Source organism: Carassius auratus, chromosome 37 (assembly GCF_003368295.1).
Source record: "Carassius auratus strain Wakin chromosome 37, ASM336829v1, whole genome shotgun sequence".
NCBI classification, from domain to species: domain Eukaryota; kingdom Metazoa; phylum Chordata; class Actinopteri; order Cypriniformes; family Cyprinidae; genus Carassius; species Carassius auratus.
The window spans coordinates 11959292-11980331 of record NC_039279.1 but is presented as its reverse complement, the minus strand read 5'-3'; the positions used below and the strand labels follow the sequence as shown (position 1 = coordinate 11980331).

At 35.7% G+C, this 21040-nt stretch overlaps 1 protein-coding gene across 2 annotated transcripts; it reads left to right on the top strand.

Moving 5' to 3' along the window:
• Nucleotides 1–2429: 2429 nt before the first annotated feature.
• hectd2 (HECT domain containing 2) lies at nt 2430–19224 on the top strand. 2 transcript variants are annotated; one of them, XM_026222789.1, is made up of 21 exons: nt 2432–2909; nt 3636–3762; nt 4588–4726; nt 4810–4912; nt 5366–5455; nt 5590–5654; nt 5765–5810; nt 7064–7173; nt 7363–7511; nt 7631–7754; nt 8310–8406; nt 8763–8870; nt 9158–9290; nt 10117–10205; nt 11945–12103; nt 13693–13767; nt 13924–14011; nt 14127–14233; nt 16204–16319; nt 16408–16551; nt 16635–19224. In XM_026222789.1, the coding sequence occupies exons 1-21, from the start codon at nt 2832–2834 to the stop codon at nt 16753–16755; spliced, it is 2268 nt and encodes a 755-aa protein (XP_026078574.1). In that variant the 5' UTR covers nt 2432–2831; the 3' UTR covers nt 16756–19224. The 2 variants fall into 2 exon arrangements, with proteins under 2 accessions (XP_026078575.1, XP_026078574.1); XM_026222790.1 differs by lacking the exons at nt 5590–5654; nt 5765–5810 and having other exon boundaries at nt 2430–2909.
• Nucleotides 19225–21040: the final 1816 nt, after the last annotated feature.

Here is a 21040-nt window from a genome sequence, read left to right as displayed (position 1 = left end):
AAGGATCATGTGATACTGCACCCTTGGTGAACATAAAATATTTATTTCAAAATGATAAAAAGAAAAAAAAAATAATTATTGTTAACCCTTAAACTTTTAATATTGCTTCAGTTAGAAGAATGCTGTTTGAGAAATGGTTCACTGTGAAAGAACAAAGCAAAGAATATTAAAAACTCTCAGCTGTAGTAATTGTGAGGCATTAAATAAAAATGATTTCTATTTTAAGTGAAAAGTGATTACTTTATTGATCCACAGGAGAGAGGAAATTTCAGAATATATTTTAAGAATACAATACGCATTAAAACAGTATATACTTATTGGTGTACAGGTTTGATTATGCTTGTGAGATCCAAAATGTCCTCACTGATATAGTAACCTGTTGAGCACCGATTAGTGAGCAGGACATCACTAGTAAAAAAAAAAAACCCACAGTCAAATCATGTTTCTATTTAAATCTAGTTTTTGTGTGAGGGTTGTTATGTTTAGGGGTAGGGGTCAGGTTAGGCAATACGAAATTTTAGGGTTTAAATGTAATTAACCTAAAATAAAAACAATAGAAGTCTACGAGATATCCTCTTTAGTTCTGAAATAAATGTGTGTATGTGTGTCTATGCATGCGTTTATGCTGGTAATCAGCTTTGCCCTCAAAAACAGTGTGTCAAAATGTATGCTTCAAATGATTTAGTATTTTAGTGATAACATTTGAGTCTCTCTGGAATACAAAAAGGCTGGATATACTTACTGGGATCCAAATCAATTGTCTTAACCACATTAAAATGAGACACTAGGAAAGGCAAACTCCCAAACCTTTCCTCAGTTCATATGTTGGATATATTAATGGAAAGCTTTTACAAAGTGTCTTATTAGTTAAGAAGTTATGATCTGGTTTCAATGTCTGTTCCATCAATAAAGAATAGCTGTTTAAAAATGTGGTCAAATGTGGACATAAACAAATCAAACAGTAAAGCATGGTGTCAGTCTATGGCTTAATGTCATGCTGACAGGATCAGTTGTACGACAGGGTGTCTATCCAGTTCTAAAAGCTGCCAATGGCACCTGAGCCATATTAGTCAATGCCAATCGCAGAGTCCAAATCATGTACCAAACAACACTCATGTTACTGTAATAGGAATGTTTGTCTGACTGAAGTGAGACAGTGAAGGCAGATGGCTAATAGGGTCAAAACAAGTGGTGAACATATATCGAATATAGAAATCTAGTGATGGTTTATTGTAAGTTGCATACTGGAAATCATTCCAAGAGGAAAATGCTCTTGTGTGGTTTGAATAACGAAAGAAGGTTCCACCTTGTTGTTACATAATTTTACATAAATAATATTGAATACATATTTATAACTGAGTTTCACTGAGGAAATAAATGATGTCAGGTGAACGTTATTTATGTCATTCTGAGAGTTATATTTTAGTTCTATATGTGTTCTCGAAAAACAAAAAAGCGATTTGATCCTCTACTGAATGATTGAAATATCCTGCTGAGATTCACTGAAAATTTGAAATCCCATAACCTTTCAGTTTTATACTAAGTTAGCTCATTGCATTTGTTGTAAACAAATATGCTTTGAAGAAAACTGTTGCTTTAATGATGAGCTTCAGACATACAGCTACTTGTCTTTGTATACAGACTATGCATTGAAGCCAAATTGAGAGTCACATTTTCCGAACACAGATCTCTCCCTCCACCTACTGGCCAGTGTTTCACCAGCATAGCCATTGAAGCCATAGAGCATAGACAGAGCAAGTTATTAAACAATACCACTAATTCAGTTATATACTCGATATGCACCACTCATATATATATATATATATATGATAATGTGTGTATGTTTAAGCACATATGAATTTACAAATCAACATATGAATACTACTTACTACTCTAACTTTATATTACTTAAATTGTAATCTTATACTTTTATGGAAGACACTTCTATACACAGATTTATTTTAAGTTTATAAATAATAGATTGAACAACAAAGCAATATTTATGCAGAATATTTTTTGTTTGCTCTTACACCTCTCAAGGTCACAATAAGAGAAAACTGATGACAATATTTCCCCATTGAGATTTAAGATTACAGTTCACATAGACTATTTGTATATATAAGGTATAAGATAAAATATGATAATCTAACATTTACATATCACAGTGGCATGCATGGTCTTACAGATATTAACCATAAATAAACATATGTCAATGACTCAGTAGACATGCTAAGGCCTATGTTTTTTTTTTTTTTTTTTTTTTTTTTTCATACTACGCATACCAAAATGTAATTTTTATGTTACATAGAAATAGAGACTTTAGCTGGGTATATTTTAAGTTCTAGGAAAGATCTTAATGTTGCAATAAATCTGACTCAGCACAGCACGGCACCAGTGTTCCGTCGAGGCAGCGGCCGTATCCAAGTCCGTAACTACAAACCTCATCATCATCATCATCATCATCATCCTCAACAACATGGCGCCAGCGTACAGCTGGACCGCACATAGACGCCACGGCACTTCTTCAGCAAGTTACTTTACTCACTAAACGCAGCGTCGCGAAGATTTTTTGTATCTTTTCTTTTTACTTTTCTTGTTACTCTGTTCGGTTGGGCTTTTTGACAAACAAATATTAGCAGTTTTGGTCGTATTAGTCTCAACAACTCACCTGCTTTAGCAAAAAGAACAGACCGTACTGGATTCACTAACTGTTGCAGTATTTCTCAAAGTAAAAGGAAAGTGAGCACTGAGATTACGCAGACGGGAAAATAACTTTTTTTCCAGAAAAATAAGCCATGTAACTGTGTTCGAAAGACTTTTCTTCAGAGGACATGCATCTAAACATGAGCGAAAATAACTGTCCTTTTGAAGAAAGGGATAGAGACAGACTTCCTCCTATACTAAATCATGTAAGTATTTTTCTGCATTTCATATGGCTGACAATGGTTATACCTTTTGAATAAACAAACACATTAAAATATCTTACATAAATGCATATGTTTTTGTACTTTTAAACACTGTATTAAGCAGAATTTTGCTTTATTTTTAATACACAATTGCTTTTGGATTGGTGTAAATTATTCTAATGGTAATTATGGGATTCTGTCTGAAATTAACCGACTGCTGAGACAACACACTTAAATAACTCCGTAAAAATCACAGTTTCACCAGCAGCATGTATGATTCATGGAATATTTAGCTCAACCTACTGCCACACACCGCATTTTCTTTTAGTGATTCTGTATTTTCCTGGAGTTGAAAGCGCAAAAATAGCTAACTTACATCAGCCATTAATGTTTCGTTTCCGCAAAACAACAAGGATGCTGCTGGTTACGCAATGAATGACACAATCTCATTTAACTAGGTTGTTTAAATCTATGTATATTTTATTATTATTATGATTATTATGTATATATTTTTTACTGATGCTTATTTTTATTTAGATATCAAAAAAGAGTATTTCTTTTTCTTATTTTTGCTTAATTAGATGTTAATCTGTCAGTTTAGTGTAATTCTAGTTTATTGTAGCGTCTGTGCTCTATTGTCATTCGTTTTATCAGCAGAGTACAGGTGTGTTGCAGCACTATTTATTTTCTAGAAATATTGGAATATAACGAGGATCATTTCATTGGCAGAGCTTGGATCGTGGACCAAAGTTCCCTTTCCCCTCTTATGGAAGCTTCATCTCTACCCTGAATCACAAAAGAGAGTCAGGCAGCCACAGTCTTTCTTCTCCGCTCCTGCTACCTGCAGTCAAACAAGGTCAGACTGCTTCCAGCACTGCCAGTTTGGGCTATTTCTTTGTTAAATATTTTGTTATATTTAAATATTTTGTTTATATATATGTTATTAAACAAATTTTATCCATCCATAGTCTGTGCTTTAGGTCTACAAGCAGGTAAATCAAGCAAGGGTTACAATGGTTTTAAAATGATATGCATGAGTGATTACTTCCCTTTTGAAAAAAAAAAAAGAAAAAAAAAAGAAGAAAAAGAAACTCATTGCATTTCAAAGAGGTCCATTTGGCTGCTTTGAATTAATAACCACTTCACACTGTTTTAAGCAGATGTTTTCCTTTCTTTGTCTTGTAGATCAAAGATGTTGTCTGTGATGCACAAGTGTGTTCACGCCTAACATGTCTTTAGCACAGATGAGCTGGGGACTTGTTAGGAAGACTCTAGATGGTCTTTGGCCTGACGTGGTGCTAAAACTAATTAAATGTTCTCACTTTACCTTGTAAATTCACTGAGTGAACCTTGAAAACGTCAGTTGTTCCTTCTCTAGTACTTAATATTCTAGTACAAATCGTTTTGTGAATCTTAACTCATCAGGCTCAATCTGTGCATTATGTTGAGAAGTAAAGGACTATGGTGCTTTTAAATATAATAACACTCTGTGCTGATGGTGATTGCACGTTGTTGTGATGCTGAGAGTCATTGTTTAGATTGTTGTTTCTGCTAAGATAATGACAAATAATTGTTAACTGTACAGTGATTGCAAAAATCCCCCTGCAGAGCATGATGAACGGCCAACCTTGCTCATATTGTGAGCTGCTGTCTAATTCATTTTGTGTGCGTTTGTTTTCAGTGAGAGAGCTTCCCCCAATATGTCCAGATGTGAGACAGAAACATCGTATCTCTATTGATGTTCTCCCTCCAGAAGTGAAGGCTCGTTTTTTCTTAGAACCCATTATTCCCATTCGGACCAAAACCGCCAAAGAGTTTCAGTACGTACTTCTTCTGTTAAGTCACCCTACAGTTTTCACAGGTCAGTTAAACCGTGTTTAACTGTGTCTTTGTCCGGCTGTAGGGATGATGTCGAGAGGGCAACTATCTCAGGGGATTGGAAGCAAGTTCATGATTTCTACTTGACCACATTTGACTCCTTTTTGGAACTCAATGGTGCATTTAAGGTGTGTTGAATCTCCCAATACAGTGACTTGCTCATGTTTCAAATGTTTTTGCTAAGTTGCTGTTGATTGTTTTCACATTGCTTTAAAATGAGCATAAGCTTGCTTCAAAAAAACCTCAAATTAACCACAGCTTTTACTGTGAATTATCAGTTAATTTAGTGTGTGTAAAATATCACAACAATCAATAAAAAATAAATAATATATATATATATATATATATATATATATATATATATATATATATATATATATATATATATATATATATATAATATGAGCTCATTCAGGGAGAAATAAAACAACAACAACAACAAAAAAACTTCTCTGTATAGTTTTATTAAGAAATCTTATTCTTACCATCTATTTTATAATTGAAGTATTAAAAAAAACACTAAATGTAAGTGGAAGATAGAAAGTATGTTTAATGTTTTTATGTTTCAATTTTCTTTTCAGAAAGAAGCAAATGCTCCCTTCAACACTATTGAAGACTCAGGAATAAACATCAAATTTGTCAATATTGTTTATGATGCTTTACTCCATACGGTAAGTAAGAAACTTTCCATTGCAAGAACTGAGTGAAGTTCTCTTATAATTAAATTACACAAAAAACAGTTGTGTCCTGTCTGTTGTTTTGAATTTGGTTTTAATAAAATTGGTTTAATCTGGCTAATTTGCAGCCCGCAGATACACAGAAATCAGTCCTGAAGGGAATTATTAATAGCTTATTAAGAGAATGGAAAGGGTGAGTAGTGCATTGTGTTCTCTCACTAAAGCACTAAAAGATGACATGAGGTCTTTGCAGAAAATAGAGATTATAAAAGAATCACTTTCAGTTTTGTTTCTGTATTTTAGGCCTCGCACAAAGGATGACCTTAGAGCGTATTTTGTTCTTGTGCAGGTAATGGCATTGTTTTTGCACACTTGTATGTTTTTTTTGTTTTGTTTTTTGTTAATGATGAAATTATTAGTTCTGTCTATCTCTTAAGAATGCAATGTTCTCTTTCACTATTACATCTTGGCTTAATCAATAATCTTGACCCATACAATATTTTTATTTTTATTTTTTTTGGCTATTGCTAACAAATATACCCCAGCGACTTTTAAAACTTTTAAGGTTTTTTGGTCTAGGGTCACAAATGTGATGTGGTGTAACATTAAGGTGCTCATTGGAAAACATTAGCCTTGAGAACAGCTGAGCTACTCTCACACTGTTGAAAAATCTAGCATCCTTCAGTTTTGTTACACCAACACAGCTGATCTATTCAGTCCTTTTACTAATGACCAAGCCCATACCATTATTACAAAACTGCCTTCATTGTACAGAACCCAAAGACATGTGATACTTTTCTGTAATACCAATAATTTCCCTTTGCAAACAAAAGCAGTTATCTGCATGCGATCCTATAAATGAGCACTTACATAGCACAGCAAAATTTCTCTATTCTGTTTTTGATTTGCCCTTTGTGTTGGCAGTCAGGTTAAACACCCCAGAATCTGAGTTTCAGGAAACTCTTGAATCCTTTCTCACCACTTGGACCATTGACTCCAGCCATAGCTCTGCTCTAGTGCAGACAGATCGTGAGCTAAGTGTTTACTTCACACATGACCACTGCAGGCTGGCCTAGGACTGTCCAAATAAGGACACAGCCACTGGATTTAAGGCTGGGAAGCCGTGGGCAGAGAGAAAGAGAGACGATGGCTTGGTTAACTGGGATTTAATTCGTTTTGGGTTTTCAGCTTTATGATTTTTTTTTTCTGCTCTCCATCTGATGGGGATCAGTGGTGGTGAGAGTTAGACATTTTTATAAACAGAAGCATGTACTGATGTCGGTCTTCTCCAGAGTTCGCATATAGTGCTATTTATCTCCAGACTGTTGATGGGCTCTCTGACCTACATTTCTCTGGAGGACATAATGAAATTGAAAGCAGAGGCAATTATTGGGCTGATCTGTCTGCTGCTAATGTCAGGCAGCCTCTGTATTATTTGCATTTGCTGTGCCTAAGGAAGGGATGAGGTCATACTGGAGAGGAAAAGAGCTGGTTTCCGCTGCAGTGCCACTTCTTATTAAAAGCCAGACTTCTTTCTCTGCTCCTAAATGAAAAGTTATATTTCCTTTTCGAAGTTTGCTCAAATGCCTCTCTGTGTCGCAGAACCCTCAGTACACCAGCCCAGCCACATATGTCATCTATGCACACTTACTGAGGCAAATAGCAGCCCTGGCTGAAGCGGACCACCATTTCCTGATGCACTGGTTTAAAAAGTAAGTCTGACGCAGCCAGTCTTTACAAGAGATCTTTTTTGAATTCCAAGTAGTTGTGGTTTTAATTGTGAAATGTGTCAATGCAACAAATAGCAAAGGTAGTCAGTGTCAAGGCATTACACAAACTGACAGTAAAACAGGAGTGTTTATGGATCATATTTTCCTGCTTATGATATGTTTATATTTTAGGCTGCCTCAGAAGCGTTTCAAACAGCTGGTGGAGCGTTTGCAGCTCTTCATCACTACCCGCCTATTTCCTGCCAAGCCAGAGGAGTTGCCGCCCATGGCCAAATGCTCCTGGTGGATTCCCTCAGCCACTAAAGTCCTTTCCCTCCTTAGTGAGTACTACTGTGCTGGCCACTTGAGGGGTGCTTGGAGAAAATCAAGATCCTTTCTCATAATTCTTTACAACTGATTCTGAACCAAAAAAATCTTAAAGTTGGTCTTGTTTTAACAGATGCTGCAAACAGCATTTCCACTCCCCCTATCATCCCTTTCACTGATTTATACAACCTAACATTGGACCACATAGACTTTATGGAGGATTACCACACATGGCAGGCTCACGGAAATTCAAACAGGTGTGACAGCAAAAATATATATTTTTTTTTAAATTCAAACATCGCATTAGAATTGATTTCAGACAGTATACATTTTTTTTTTGGCAGTAAGGACATTTATAATGTTACAAAAAGTGCATCACAGTTTCCTCAAAAACATCAAATAGCACAACTTTTTTTCAGCATTGATTGTAATGATAATCAGTAATGCTTCTTGAGTACCACATCAGAATATTAAAATGATACGTGAAAGATGCTGTGTGACACTAAAGATTGAAGTAATGGCTCCAGAAAATTCAGCTTTGCCAACACAGGAATAAATTACATTTTAAAATATATAAAAGAGTTGTTTGAAATCGTAATAATTTTTCACAATAAAATAAATGCAGCATAATTTTTGAAAAAATAAATGCAGCATAATTTGGTCAGCATAAGAGACCACTGAATGCCAAAGAAAATGCTATTTGCTATTGGGATTAGAAAAATAAAAGTAATTCAAGATAAATTGGTTTGTCACCAGTGAAGACTTTAAATGCCTACTCAGAACCAAGCAATTTCTGATCTATATCTGCTCAGGTTCACCTTCTGTCAGTTCCCCTTCATCCTGTCCACAGTGGTGAAGAAGGCCATCATCCAGAGAGACTCTGAGCAGCAGATGATCAGCATGGCCAGGGTGAGGATTCACCTGCACAATGAGCTCTCACTCTAACTAAAACTATCTTAGAATGTAAAAGATGATCTCTGTTTGGGAAAATATGTGTTCTAGTTTCAGACTATTTTTTGATAACAATCCTAGCTTGGGTGGGGCGGCCATTCCTATGGCTCCCTCCCAAACATATGTGTCCAGACTGTAGGATAAACAGACATGTGGCTGGAGAATAATATCATCATACACCACAAGTAGACAGACATCATCTGTCTTACTCAGAAACAAGAAATATAGAGACATGGAATAAAACCTAGACGAGGCCATGTTCTGCAAACTCATTTGCTGACTGATAAATGCATTCCTCTCTATGTCTTATGCAGCAAACCCTGGTGGACAAGGTTTCTCGCAGGCAGAGGGTGGATATGAGTCTACTGTTTCTCAACATTAAAGTTAGGCGTCTGCAGCTGGTCAGTGACTCACTGGATGAGGTAATACTGCTTGGTCCAGATCTGGAAACGTAGAATTTCGTCTGTTCCTGTAGATGTTACCAGGAGCTCCTTTGAACCACTGAAAAGTATTTAGCTCTATAAGAAGGGAGAGATTTGTATGGGGCTGCATTGCTCTGTATAAAGTAGCACAAATCTTCATTTTGTTTTCCTAGGCTAAGAGGACTTTCAGCCAAAAGCATGTACATTATGTTCTGGAAAGTTCTTAGTCTGGCTAAGACTTAATTTGGAAAAATGGCCCCTCCATAAATGTGTTCCTTTTTTAATAGCTTTCGAGAAAGCGAGCAGACCTGAAGAAAAAACTGAAAGTGACGTTTGTTGGGGAAGCAGGGTTGGACATGGGTGGACTCACAAAAGAGTGGTTTCTTCTCCTGATTCGACAGATTTTTCACACAGACTATGGTAAGATGGTCAGGACAGACAGTGGCAGTATTGGATAATATATAAGTGGTAACCACAGGAAGACATACAAAATCTGAAAAAATCAGTTTTCTTAAAAACATATCTAAGCATATTCTTAAACATACATTTACATGAGAGGCAAAATGGCAAAACATTTTAAGACTATTTAATCACTTAGTAAATGTGTCTCCCCAATAACAAAATGTATTGAGGTTTATAAAAAAATATTGATACTTAATTTAATTAAAGTTAACTTAAAACAGATACAAATACACACACATACAGTATGCATACATATATATGTTTGGGTGTGTATTTGAATTTATAAATGATTGATGTACATTTTCATAATCAAAACCCTTGATTTTTAATTAGACCAATCAAAAGAATGAACATAAATCTGATCACTGTCCTACAAAAACATTTCTTAGAAAGTAAGATAAATTGTGGACCTTATGAGAGTTAAAAAATAAATAAATAAATAAAAAGAAAGAAAATTAATCTAGTTAGATTAATTTGCGTAATTCAATTAAAACTGCATATAGTGTCGTACTTTTCGAATAACGCAGCAATGATAAAGTGAAAATAAATGATAAAGTAAAAAAAGCTGACATGAAAATATTAAAATGCCTGGCTCAACAGGGCGCTAGGATTTCAGAAAATCATGTTTATCAGTATCTTCAGGACATGAAGTATCAGACTTCCAGTTATCAGTCCTTATTTTATTTAGACAGCATGTGTAAATAAAAGACAATCAGTGGGTTTAGCTCATTCTTAGTGAATAATAATTGTTCTTTTCTGTATCTGTCTGTGTGTCATGTTTCAGGCATGTTCACGTATGTGAAGGAGTCCCAGTGCCATTGGTTCAGCAGCTGGAAATGTGACAACTACTCTGAGTTCCGATTGGTTGGAGCTGTATCCTTTCATTTCCCTGCAGTTTATACAGTATAGGTGGTCACTGTGGGTGTGACAAACTTAAAATAGCACATAAATACAGAGTCAACTCCCGTTTGGCACATACATCTGACATTCATTCTCGTCCTTCTGTTTTCTGGTGGGAAATGAATTTTCTGCCACCAATCTGTGCTATGATGTTGTTAAAATTTAGCATATGCTATTTTTATGCCATATGATTTGTAAATGTCTAAACCATAGGCATCATGCAATATGACGCTAATGACAGATGCACAGATATAGTCATAGTTATGAAATGGTTTTATAAGTGATGTGGTGTGTGAGTGGGCACGTGTCAGAGTCAAGAAATGGTCCATACGGTGCTTTTAGGAACGTGCGGGGAGAGACACAGTGGCAGCCAAAGCCTGCCATGTCCTGCTGTTACCCCTCTAATTGTCCCCTCTGGCCTAGACTTCTCAGTGCATGTGGCTGCAGGTCCAGTGTATGGCCTCAGAGCTCTCTCTCCTTCAACACAGAAATGCTTTGTCACATCAGTGAAAAATTATGAAATAAAGATTGTTTTGTTTTGTCTCGTTTAGAACTGCCAGGACTTGGTTTGTGTTGTCTCATCATTGCAGTCCTCATGGAAACTGTCCCGCCTGTCTGCTCTATCCCGTCTCTCTCTCCCGTGCTGAGGCCTTTTTTTCCATCGCCCTCGCTACACATATGGAAAGCACATGGGGCTGAGTTGTCGGCTACAGCTGAAAGCACTTACCTGCAGGGCTCTTCAGATTTTCCTCTAAATATATTGTACACCTATTGGGTGTTCTTCCATGCATATTACTTGCTATACTGTAGGTGATGTTGCGATATTAGCAAATCTTAAATAACTAAGTAAGTTGTGCAACACTAGTGGCACAGGCAGATTAGTCAAAATGTTTTAACCACTCTCTTCATCTTTGATCGGTATTAAATTGGGCTCCTCAAACAGATTACATTTCCCGTTGCAGCTGCGAGTTGCTTTCATCAGACTTGCAAGTCATGATGTAATGGAAGTAGTGACAGATTTTTTCTTCAGCATTGTGACACACATCCAAGTGGGGACTTGGTGCTGTCCATAGATTGTTGATTGGATGGAGGCAGATCTGAATGTGAGTTTGCAGTTGATTGTAAGAAAGGGACAGGGTTTAAGCAGACAAAATAATTAGAGAAGTCCACCATACATCACCAGAGGCATACAAGCCAGAATGCTTTAGTTTACATTATAACAATGAATCATTATTGGCTACTTGCTATTGCTAGTCAGAAGTTTGTGGTTTTAGTTGGGCATTCTTTTTCAATAGAACACTTATACATTAGCATATATGGAAACTGATACTTTTTTCAGAATACTTTCTTGAATAGAAAGTAAAAAAAAAGAGCATTGTTATGTTAAATTGTAATATTAAAAAAGTCTTTAGTTTCACTTTTAATAAATACATATAAAATAATTAATTCATTTTAAAAAATCTCACCGACCCCAAACTCTTAAATGGCAGTGTAGTCAGTTGAACTCGTCAAGTGATCATTAGATGTGACATTTTGGAAAGCAGAATCTTAAAGGAGCCATCATACAAACAACTGCCTGTTAGATTACTGACCATCAAGCAGTGAGAAAGCTGCCTTTGGTTTCTGACGAAGCCACCATGTAACATAAGGCCGGAGGTGTGTGTCAGGTCAATGAATCCTTCCAGCTGTGCACACTTAACCCCATCTTTCAGCTCATGGGCTTGGCAGTGTACAACAGCATCACACTGGACATCCGCTTCCCCCCTTGCGTCTACAAGAAGCTGCTGACCCCACCCATTGTGCCATGTGACCTCGACACCACTGTCGGCATGGCGACCCTCACCTTGGACGACCTCCAGCAGATTATGCCTGTATGTACACAAGCTGTGACACACCATATTGTATAATATTCAATATAGCCAAATTTTGGGTAAACTAATGGGTAAACTACCTGCTGTCACTGTGTAGTGTGGTATTATTCATATAAAATAATCCAGCAGCCCATATAGCATTTATGTACTATTTAGTATGTTATGCTCTTTAGTGACACTGAGCTCACTCAGCCATATATAAACAGAGCAAATGGCTGGCAGAATGACACTTGGTCAGAAGTCAGAAATAGCTGTTGCATTACCTTTTGCATTTCCAGGGTGTCACCCAACCGTCACAGACAGTTGACAGTTCACACACATCGCCTGGATGCGATTTATAAGCCTCAGATGGTGCATTGTTCTGAGGACAGCTCTGTTGGCTTTCAGCTCTGCTGATAAAGTCATGCTTGTCTTGTGAATCTCTCAGCAGCCTTTGAAGTATCATGCTTTTCTTTCTTTTGAACTCCTTAACCCATCAAATGCTGGTTTCTAGTGTTCTGTTTCTAATACAGCTAAATATCGAGTAAGAGTCCCATTACTGTTACTTACTGTTTATGAGAAATGTTTATAAGAAAAACAAATGCAAATGCAAATGCAAACAAACAATCAAATGATTGTCTGAATGTGCAAGTCTTATTTTACTTGCCCAGTTTATGGTCCGTATGATTTTTTTCTCGCAAGGGCACTTCAATATGATTAAATGTAACAATAAAGACACTTATAATGTTACAAAGTTCAAATAAATGCTGTTTTTTGATATCTCTATTAATCAACGAATCCTGAAATGTGTCACGGTTTATATAAAAATATTAAGAAGCACAACTGTTTTCAACAAGAAGACATTTTTCTTGAGCAGCAAATCAGCATGTTGGAATGAAGTAATTAAATTTTTTAATATATTAAAATAGGTTATTAGTTTATAGGTTTTAATAAAACTGTTATTTAAATTTTTAATAATGGTTCACAATGCTAATGTTTTTACTATATTTTTGATTAAGTAATGCATCGTTGGTGAGAATTAGAGGCTTTTTTCAAAAATAAGTTTATTTAAAAATCAACTCACACTTTTGAATCAATGTGTACAGTAGTTTACTTGTTTCTATAATTTTATAATAGGAGAAAACAAACATTTAAGTAACTGGACTGAAACCTTCTAGTTACTAAGGTACACATCTTGTTGCAACTACTTTATATGACAACCCCAGCCTCTCATATCATTGGAGTTGTTTCTTGAACACGGTATATTATTAAACTTAGCAAGACCGCAGGGAAACCTTTAAAAACATTTAAATTCAAACACATGGCATGGCACATGACAAAATGGTTCCAGTGTACTTCTAAGCTAATTTATGTTTTCTTTTGGTGACAATGAAATGCTTGTTCAAATTCAGCCAGTGCATCTCCTCATGTGTCCAGCAGAGGGCGCCCAATATTAGCTATCTCTATCACAGCAATCGCAATATGATTTGTATAGTAAAGTGTCCCTTTTAATGCATTGTTTACTAAAGTAGAGGTACATAGTATGGGCCATATAAAAAGCTAGGATTTCAGAAAATCACTTTTGTCAAATGTGAGTGTTTGCATTTTAGGATCTTGCCCATGGACTTGGGGAACTCCTCAACTATGAAGGAAATGTTGAAGAGGACTTCTATACCACATTTCAGGTGAGTCCCCTCTAAACTTGATCTACATCAGGATGTTTGCACTCATTGGCTAGTTTCTTATTCCATCATATCTAATAGATAAGAGTTTGTCTGATTGAGATGATAAAGTCTGCAGATTCTGGAAGTGGAGGTAATTTCTGTACTTTTTTCCTCTAGGTTTTTCAAGAAGAACTTGGAGTGATCAAGTCATATAATCTGAAACCAGGAGGGGACAAGATCCCTGTAACAAACATAAACAGAAAAGGTGAGAGAGTCTTCCACTCTAGTTATATGCTTGACTGAGTTTTCCCTTTTCAATATGAATTGCTACATTGTTTTATTCCTGCTACTGAAAAAATGATCTGTTTGTCCCCACACAGAATATGTCCAGCTCTACATTGATTTCCTGCTGAATAAGTCCATCTACAGGCAGTTTGCTGCTTTCTATCATGGTTTTCATAGTGTGTGTGCCTCAAATGCCCTGATGGTGAGTTTGCTGCATTGTTTTCACCAAAATACTTATTGCATGGTAATTAAAATAAAGAATTCTGGGGAGAATTCTCTGGAAGCAAGTTAATAGATGCCAAGAAACAGCTTGACATTTCACTGCAGCTAGTAATTTCTAACAGCTAATGCTGTTGTGAAGCACAGCAAGCCCTGGAATATTCTACAAGTGCTCTCAGACAGAGAGAGTTTCAGGGGCAGGAGAGAGGGCAGGGTCTGTGGACCATTTTGGGTGTGTGCGCACGCGCGCATGTGTGTGTGTGAAGGCTACATCTGTGTATGGGCTGTCCCTTCCCCCTCTATTGGAAGGGTGCCCAGTAACTGGGCCTGCTTTGTTTGTTCAATCTCTATACCGTATCCAGGCTCTTCAGCTACTGGCTGGGAGAGATCTCAGACTCAAGGTCACATAGATTGAATACATAGAGACCGCCAGAAAATTGCAATTCTCTTGCCCTGCTTAGCATATCAATTGGAATCTGAACAAAGACTCAGTTTCTTACAGACTTTGCAGAGCTCATGAGTGTCGTCTCCTCCATTTTTAAAATTAGCCAATGCTAACTCAATGAACTAACTAGTTTGATAATTTTTTTTAAATAATAACAACAACAATCATGTGATATTATGTTTGATTTAAATTATTCACGATTGTACTTCTTTTAGACAATATGTAAATAGACTTTTTTTTATATCTGTATATATTATTCAGTTTACAATTTTGTCTGAAAGAATACCTGAAATAATTAACATATTATTGACTTCCTTTTTTATTTTACTGCACTCTGGTGTCGGTGTACATTATTTCAGGAAAATATATTATTGTGAATTATTTATTTATTTATTTATGTATTAAAAAAAAAAAAAAATTGGGGGGGGGTGGTAGCAGTGTAGTTTTGTATCTGTAAACTTGAAATCATTCTTAATTCAAATTCTTGTCTTAACACAAGATGAGGGAGTGTTTAAACTGTGTGCTGGAACAGTCTGTGTATTAAACCACATTTACTAATACACATTTTCTTTCTTATTACAAAACTTTCTTTTGTAAGAACAATAGTGACTTGCAGCAAATCTAAAATACACACGAGAGAGTGTTCAGTATGATGTTTTGTATTTGTTGGATATTTTTCTTCAGGGACCAGAGAAAATCATAAGTTACACGTATGTTTATCTTGCCGATGATTCAGCCTTGATTTAGACTTCCCAATATGGTGCTACCTCAGACTGCTCTCTTAATCAAGATATGCACACAGAAAAAAGAAAAGCAGAGGGAGTTATTTCATCTGACCATTTTAAGCAATGTTTAGACTGTGAGTCATTGGTTTCTCTCCGGGTTCACTGAACTGCACAATCACCAGTTTTTCCCCTCAGTATGCTGTAGGGTCAGTTATATATGTGTCCAGTGGATTCTTTAAACAGTGTGACGATAGTGAAATAGTGTCACAATGAGAAGAGATAAACATGGTTTCAAAACCTCCTCTGGCCTGATTCCGCTGGCCATGATCAACTTTACTCCCTCCCCATCTTTAGTGGTTATGCAACAGTTGACTGTGTCTCTGGCTGCTTATGTAAGAGGCTCTGTAACGGTTATATCTGACTCGCTCTTCTTAGGCGGGAGGGGTAAGGTGGAGGGTTAGGGGAGGGGAAGGACGTGACAGACTGGTTTGGACCATTGCTGTCTATTCTTTGGCTTAAAAACATATCTTTATCTTTCAGTCTCTGTCTTTCACACTGTCTGTCTGTTACTCAACAAACTGCACAGTACAGTCTGTGTACATGCAGGGTGTGGCAAAAGTTATATTTTGATAAGATGACTATGTTAACCAATGTCCTTGTATTGAATTTTATTATTAAGTCTTTTTTTGTTGTTATTTTTTTCTTTCTTTCTGTAAATATACATTAACATAATCACATCAATGGTAGTACCATAAAGACTCATTAAACCTATAATTTATGTAGCTTTTAAGGCCAGAGGAGGTTGAGATCCTTGTTTGTGGAAGTCCTAACCTGGACATGGGTTCTCTTCAGCGCGTGGTACAGTATGAGGGCTACAGCAAGACTGACCCCACCATCCGGTACATGTCCTGTTTACAATTTTTAATAGTCATGCTCTTACATGCATATCAATGACTGGAAAGGTGACTGTTCGCTCTGGTGTTACAGAGCCTTCTGGGACGTGGTACTGGCATTTCCTTTGGAGCTGCAGAAGAAACTGCTCCACTTTACCACAGGAAGTGACCGTGTTCCTGTGGGTGGAATGGCCGACCTCAATTTCAAGATCTCCAAGATTGATGTTTCCACTGACTGGTAATCATCACATTAAAAGATTGCAGTGAAATGACTGCATGCATGTTCTTTCTCTACAGTTTATTTATTTATTCTCTTTGCAGGCTCCCAGTGTCACATACATGTTTCAACCAGATCTGTCTACCTCCATACAAGAGCAAGAAAGAACTACGGCAGAAATTAACTATTGCCATTTCAAATGCAGAGGGCTTCGGATTGGAGTAGATTACAGTTGTGGATAACCTAACTCATGGCTGTATTTAACCCGCGTCCACTGAAAGAATATGGCTGTGATAGTTCTATGACTTGCTTTTAACAGACAACAGGGTTGTGCCCTTTAAATTCTTGTTCAGTTTCTGGATTTGAATTGAGGTAACAAACAAGATTCAGAATTTCAAATTGAAATTGTATGCAAGGAAGTGGAAATAAAATAAATTAAAACTTCATTAAAGTTCATATTTACTATTGTTCAAAAGTTTTGGAAAGAGATTACAACTTTCATTCAAGAAAGTTGCATTAAATTGATTAAAAAAGACAAATACATTTATAGTGATACAGTAAAGACGTTACAAAAATTAGTAAGTAAAACTTAGTAAACGATTACTAAGATAAATCAAATAAATGCTAAACTTTCTATTAATCAAAGAATCCTGAAAAAAAAAAAATGTTTTCTACACTGATAATAATCAAAAATGTTTCTTGTAGGGATGCACAATATTGGATTTTGACCGAAAACTGATATGGCGATAATTTTCAACTCGTTTTTGCCAATTACCGATGCAATAATGATATATAATTATTTTTTGATTTTGGTTAGTTTTTAACAATAACTTATTTGTTAGAATTTAAAACAAAAACAATAGTAAAGTTATTTTATAATGACAGTACATTGAAGATAATTATGAAAACAATTATAAGTAAGGTATATATTAATCACTGCATTTTTTTTTCTTCCAAGAAAATGCAGTGGTAACCTTAACATTTATTTTAAGATTTAACATTTATAGATGGTCAAAAGCAAAAGTGTTGTAAAAATTGTGAAAATATTTTAGAGCTCATAATTTGTTTAGATTTTCTTTGCTTCAAGAACGAGCCGCAATGCTGATGTGATATAATCGCTAGCCCACCCTGAGTCAATGTATTCCCCTTATCGGCAAGATATATCGGAATGATTTTTCATATCGGGTCAATGCCGATATTTACATTTAAAGCCATCATCTACTGATTCCGATATTGGTCAGATAATATCGTGCATCCCTACTTTCTTGAGCACTTGGATCATGGACTTGATCCTTAAGACTAGAGTCATGACTGCTGAAATTTAATCTTTGCCATCAGATAAATAAATGACATTTTAAAATAAATAGAAAGCAGTTATTTTAAATTGTAATAATCTTTCACATAATATTCTTTCTGCAGTAAAATCCACTTCCTGTAATGTGCTCTATTCAGTTCTCACTCATTAAGGAATTAATTATGAGAAAAATCTGCAATTCTGAATTTGGCTCAACCCTGACAGCCACATATGGTTAGCATGAGGGTAATGCACAGCAGTAATAATATAAGCTCTAGATGTAAAGTTTAAGCAGTATGAGGTATTGTGGATTATGTGTACAGAGTAGAATTATTTTTTGGGAACCAGGGTTCTATGAGGAACCCAGTAAACTGTTTGTCTTTAGTCAATGTGTGATTTGCACTCATCATTGCTGTCTGTTTGAGTGAAGGACCAAGCATTTTATGTGGTATTAGAATATGTGGATTTTATAGACAATATAGTAGATGTCTGTTCAAGAAGCTCCATTTTGCTGCAATGTAAAATTAAAATGAAAAATATTTCTTCTTCAGCACTGGGCTGGTAATGTCCCATGCTCCTGTTAAAATTAGGTCAGTAAGGGGCTTGGTCTCAGCTAAAATAGCCTGGCAAACCGTCGGTCAAACTTGCCCAGCATTCTTAAAGAGACAGTGCTTTGTCGCCAGGGTTACAGGAGCCCACAGTTAATAGAAGCTTCTGTGTGAAATGTTTCTTAAATCAAGCATTCTCTTTGCTTCTGATTAGCTTTTAAAATGTAGCTGTTAATAAACTTTAAACGTTTAAAAGGTCTGAGCTAAAATGTCAGTTGGGTGTAGTTGTAATTGTTGACAACCCTTTCTCAACCTCTCTTGGGCATGAAAGGAAACTTGGTAATGTGACTAAATTTTTTTGTGAATATGTCTGTGTCAGCGATTGTTTCATGTTGACTAGCCATAACATCGAAGAACTGTTTTTTTTTTTTGTTTTTTTTTTTCTGTCGAGATGGTGATTCTGGTTATTCTTCAGATAGAGTGGTTGACAGCAGTATGGTCACAACAAAAAACTTAATTTATTTTTATGACTAATACTCTGCTTTCCCAATTCGTTTAGGACTCTGAGGTCTAGTTATACTGCAGTATGCTTAGTATGCTAGTAGATGACCTTTAACTAGTGGGTTGTATGTCAGTCATCCAAGTTATCTTGGCTTGGCTTGTGAGATTGGATGCTTGTAGGTGGTGTATTTTTGCATATTTCTGGCTCGTCATGTCCTCTGTTAATCTGAATCACTCCAGTCTTCATGCTATGGTTTTATGTTCTCCAAAGACTGAATACAAATGTATTTACAATGTATTTATTTCAACTTTGATCATACATTTTTTCATGAATAAAGTTATATGACAAGGTTTTTGTTTTTATACAACAGAACATTTATGTAGTTAAAAAAATTTTCTCTTGACTTTTTTTTTTTTTTTTTTTTACTCCTAATCGAATGTGAGTATAAAGCATTGCTTAAGAAAAAAAACAATTGTAGGTGCAGATTCAAATGAAGAACCGCAGAGAACACAGTGAAAGCTGCCTACATTTCACCACGGGCTCTTTAAAAGAACAAGTTAAATATTATTTATTTGTTATTTTTATTGTTATAATTTCTGCTGTTATGAGTGACGTTTTATGCATATTATTTGACCAACAGCCATTCGTTTTTAAAAAAGAAGAACAGAGATGTGTATCAATCTTCTGTTAGCTATATATTTATTGTAGTCATTTCAAAATATAGGTAGATGTATCAAACAGCACTATATACGAGACTATTTAAATGGTTTTTAAAGAAGTCTCTTATGCTCACCAAGGCTTTATTTATTTGATCAAAATGCTATAAAAACAGAAATATTGTGGATTACAATTTACAGTAATTTGTAACATTTTCTATTTTAATATATTTTAAAATGTAATTTACTGCTGTGATAACAAAGCTGTTTTTTTTAGTAACACCAGTCTTTGGTGTCACATGATCTTACATAAATCATTCTAATAACAACAACAAAAACAATAATAATAATGTCATTCTGTCATTCAGAAACATGGCTTTATATTAATGCAATGCTGATGACTACTCTACTCAACTCTACCTCTCATTCCATCCTGATTATTCCTTGATAGCTGCTCGCATCTCATTATATCTAACAGACATTTCTTGCTGGACAGAGATGTATCAGCTTTCCAAGACAGAACTGCTAGTGGTTTCAGCTCAACTCAACACTTCATCACAATTTCTCCATCCAACTAGGTGCATCATCAAAAACACATTCTAGAACAGGCATGAACCTTGGAGTTGTGAGTTTAATTTCTCAGACCACACTGTTATAACTGCCTGGTCCTGAAGATTTGCTTTATACAATATTAGGCCCTTTCTATTAGAGCATGCTACACAATTCAAGCCCTTGTTCTGTCCAGGTTTGACTATTGCAACTCTCTCTCAGCAGGTCTTCCAGCCAGTTCTAACAAACCTCTGTAACTATTCCAGAATGTGGCAGCAAAATTATTTTTTAATGAGCTGAAAAGAATGTATGTCACACCTCTGTTCATGAATTTGCATTGACTATCAATAGCCACTTGCGTAAAATTCAGTGCATTGATGTTTGCCTACAAATCACCAGTCTCTGCACCCCTTTACCTAAATTCAGTACTTCAGACCTGATGGGCCCTCCAGAAGCTTGCATTCTGCAAGTGAAAGTTGCTTTATTGTGCCACCCCAAAGAGGCACAAAATCACTTTGACTGACTTTTACCTTAACTGTTCCCTGCTGAGAATTACCTGCCCAACTTGATTGGAGCTGCTGAGTCTTTATCCATCTTCAAGAAACGTCTAAATACATATATATTCCATTTACACTTGACCCTCTAACACTGGCACTCTCTACACTATTTCTTGGTTTATATAGGCCTATATAATTCTATTCTACTGTAAATAGGTGTATTATTTCTCTATTTATATTTGCTTTTTATTAAAAAAAAACGTTTCTACATGTACTGCGTTAGACTAAATAGGACTTTTGTTTTGGTTTGATTGCTCCTGTTGTCCTCATTTGTAAGACATTTAAGATAAAAGCTGCTTTTACTTGTTATATCTTTATCTGCTTGATGACCAAATGTAAATGTAATATGTTGATTTAGCGCTCAATAAATGTTTATTTGAAAATGACTTTTTTTCAGGATTTTT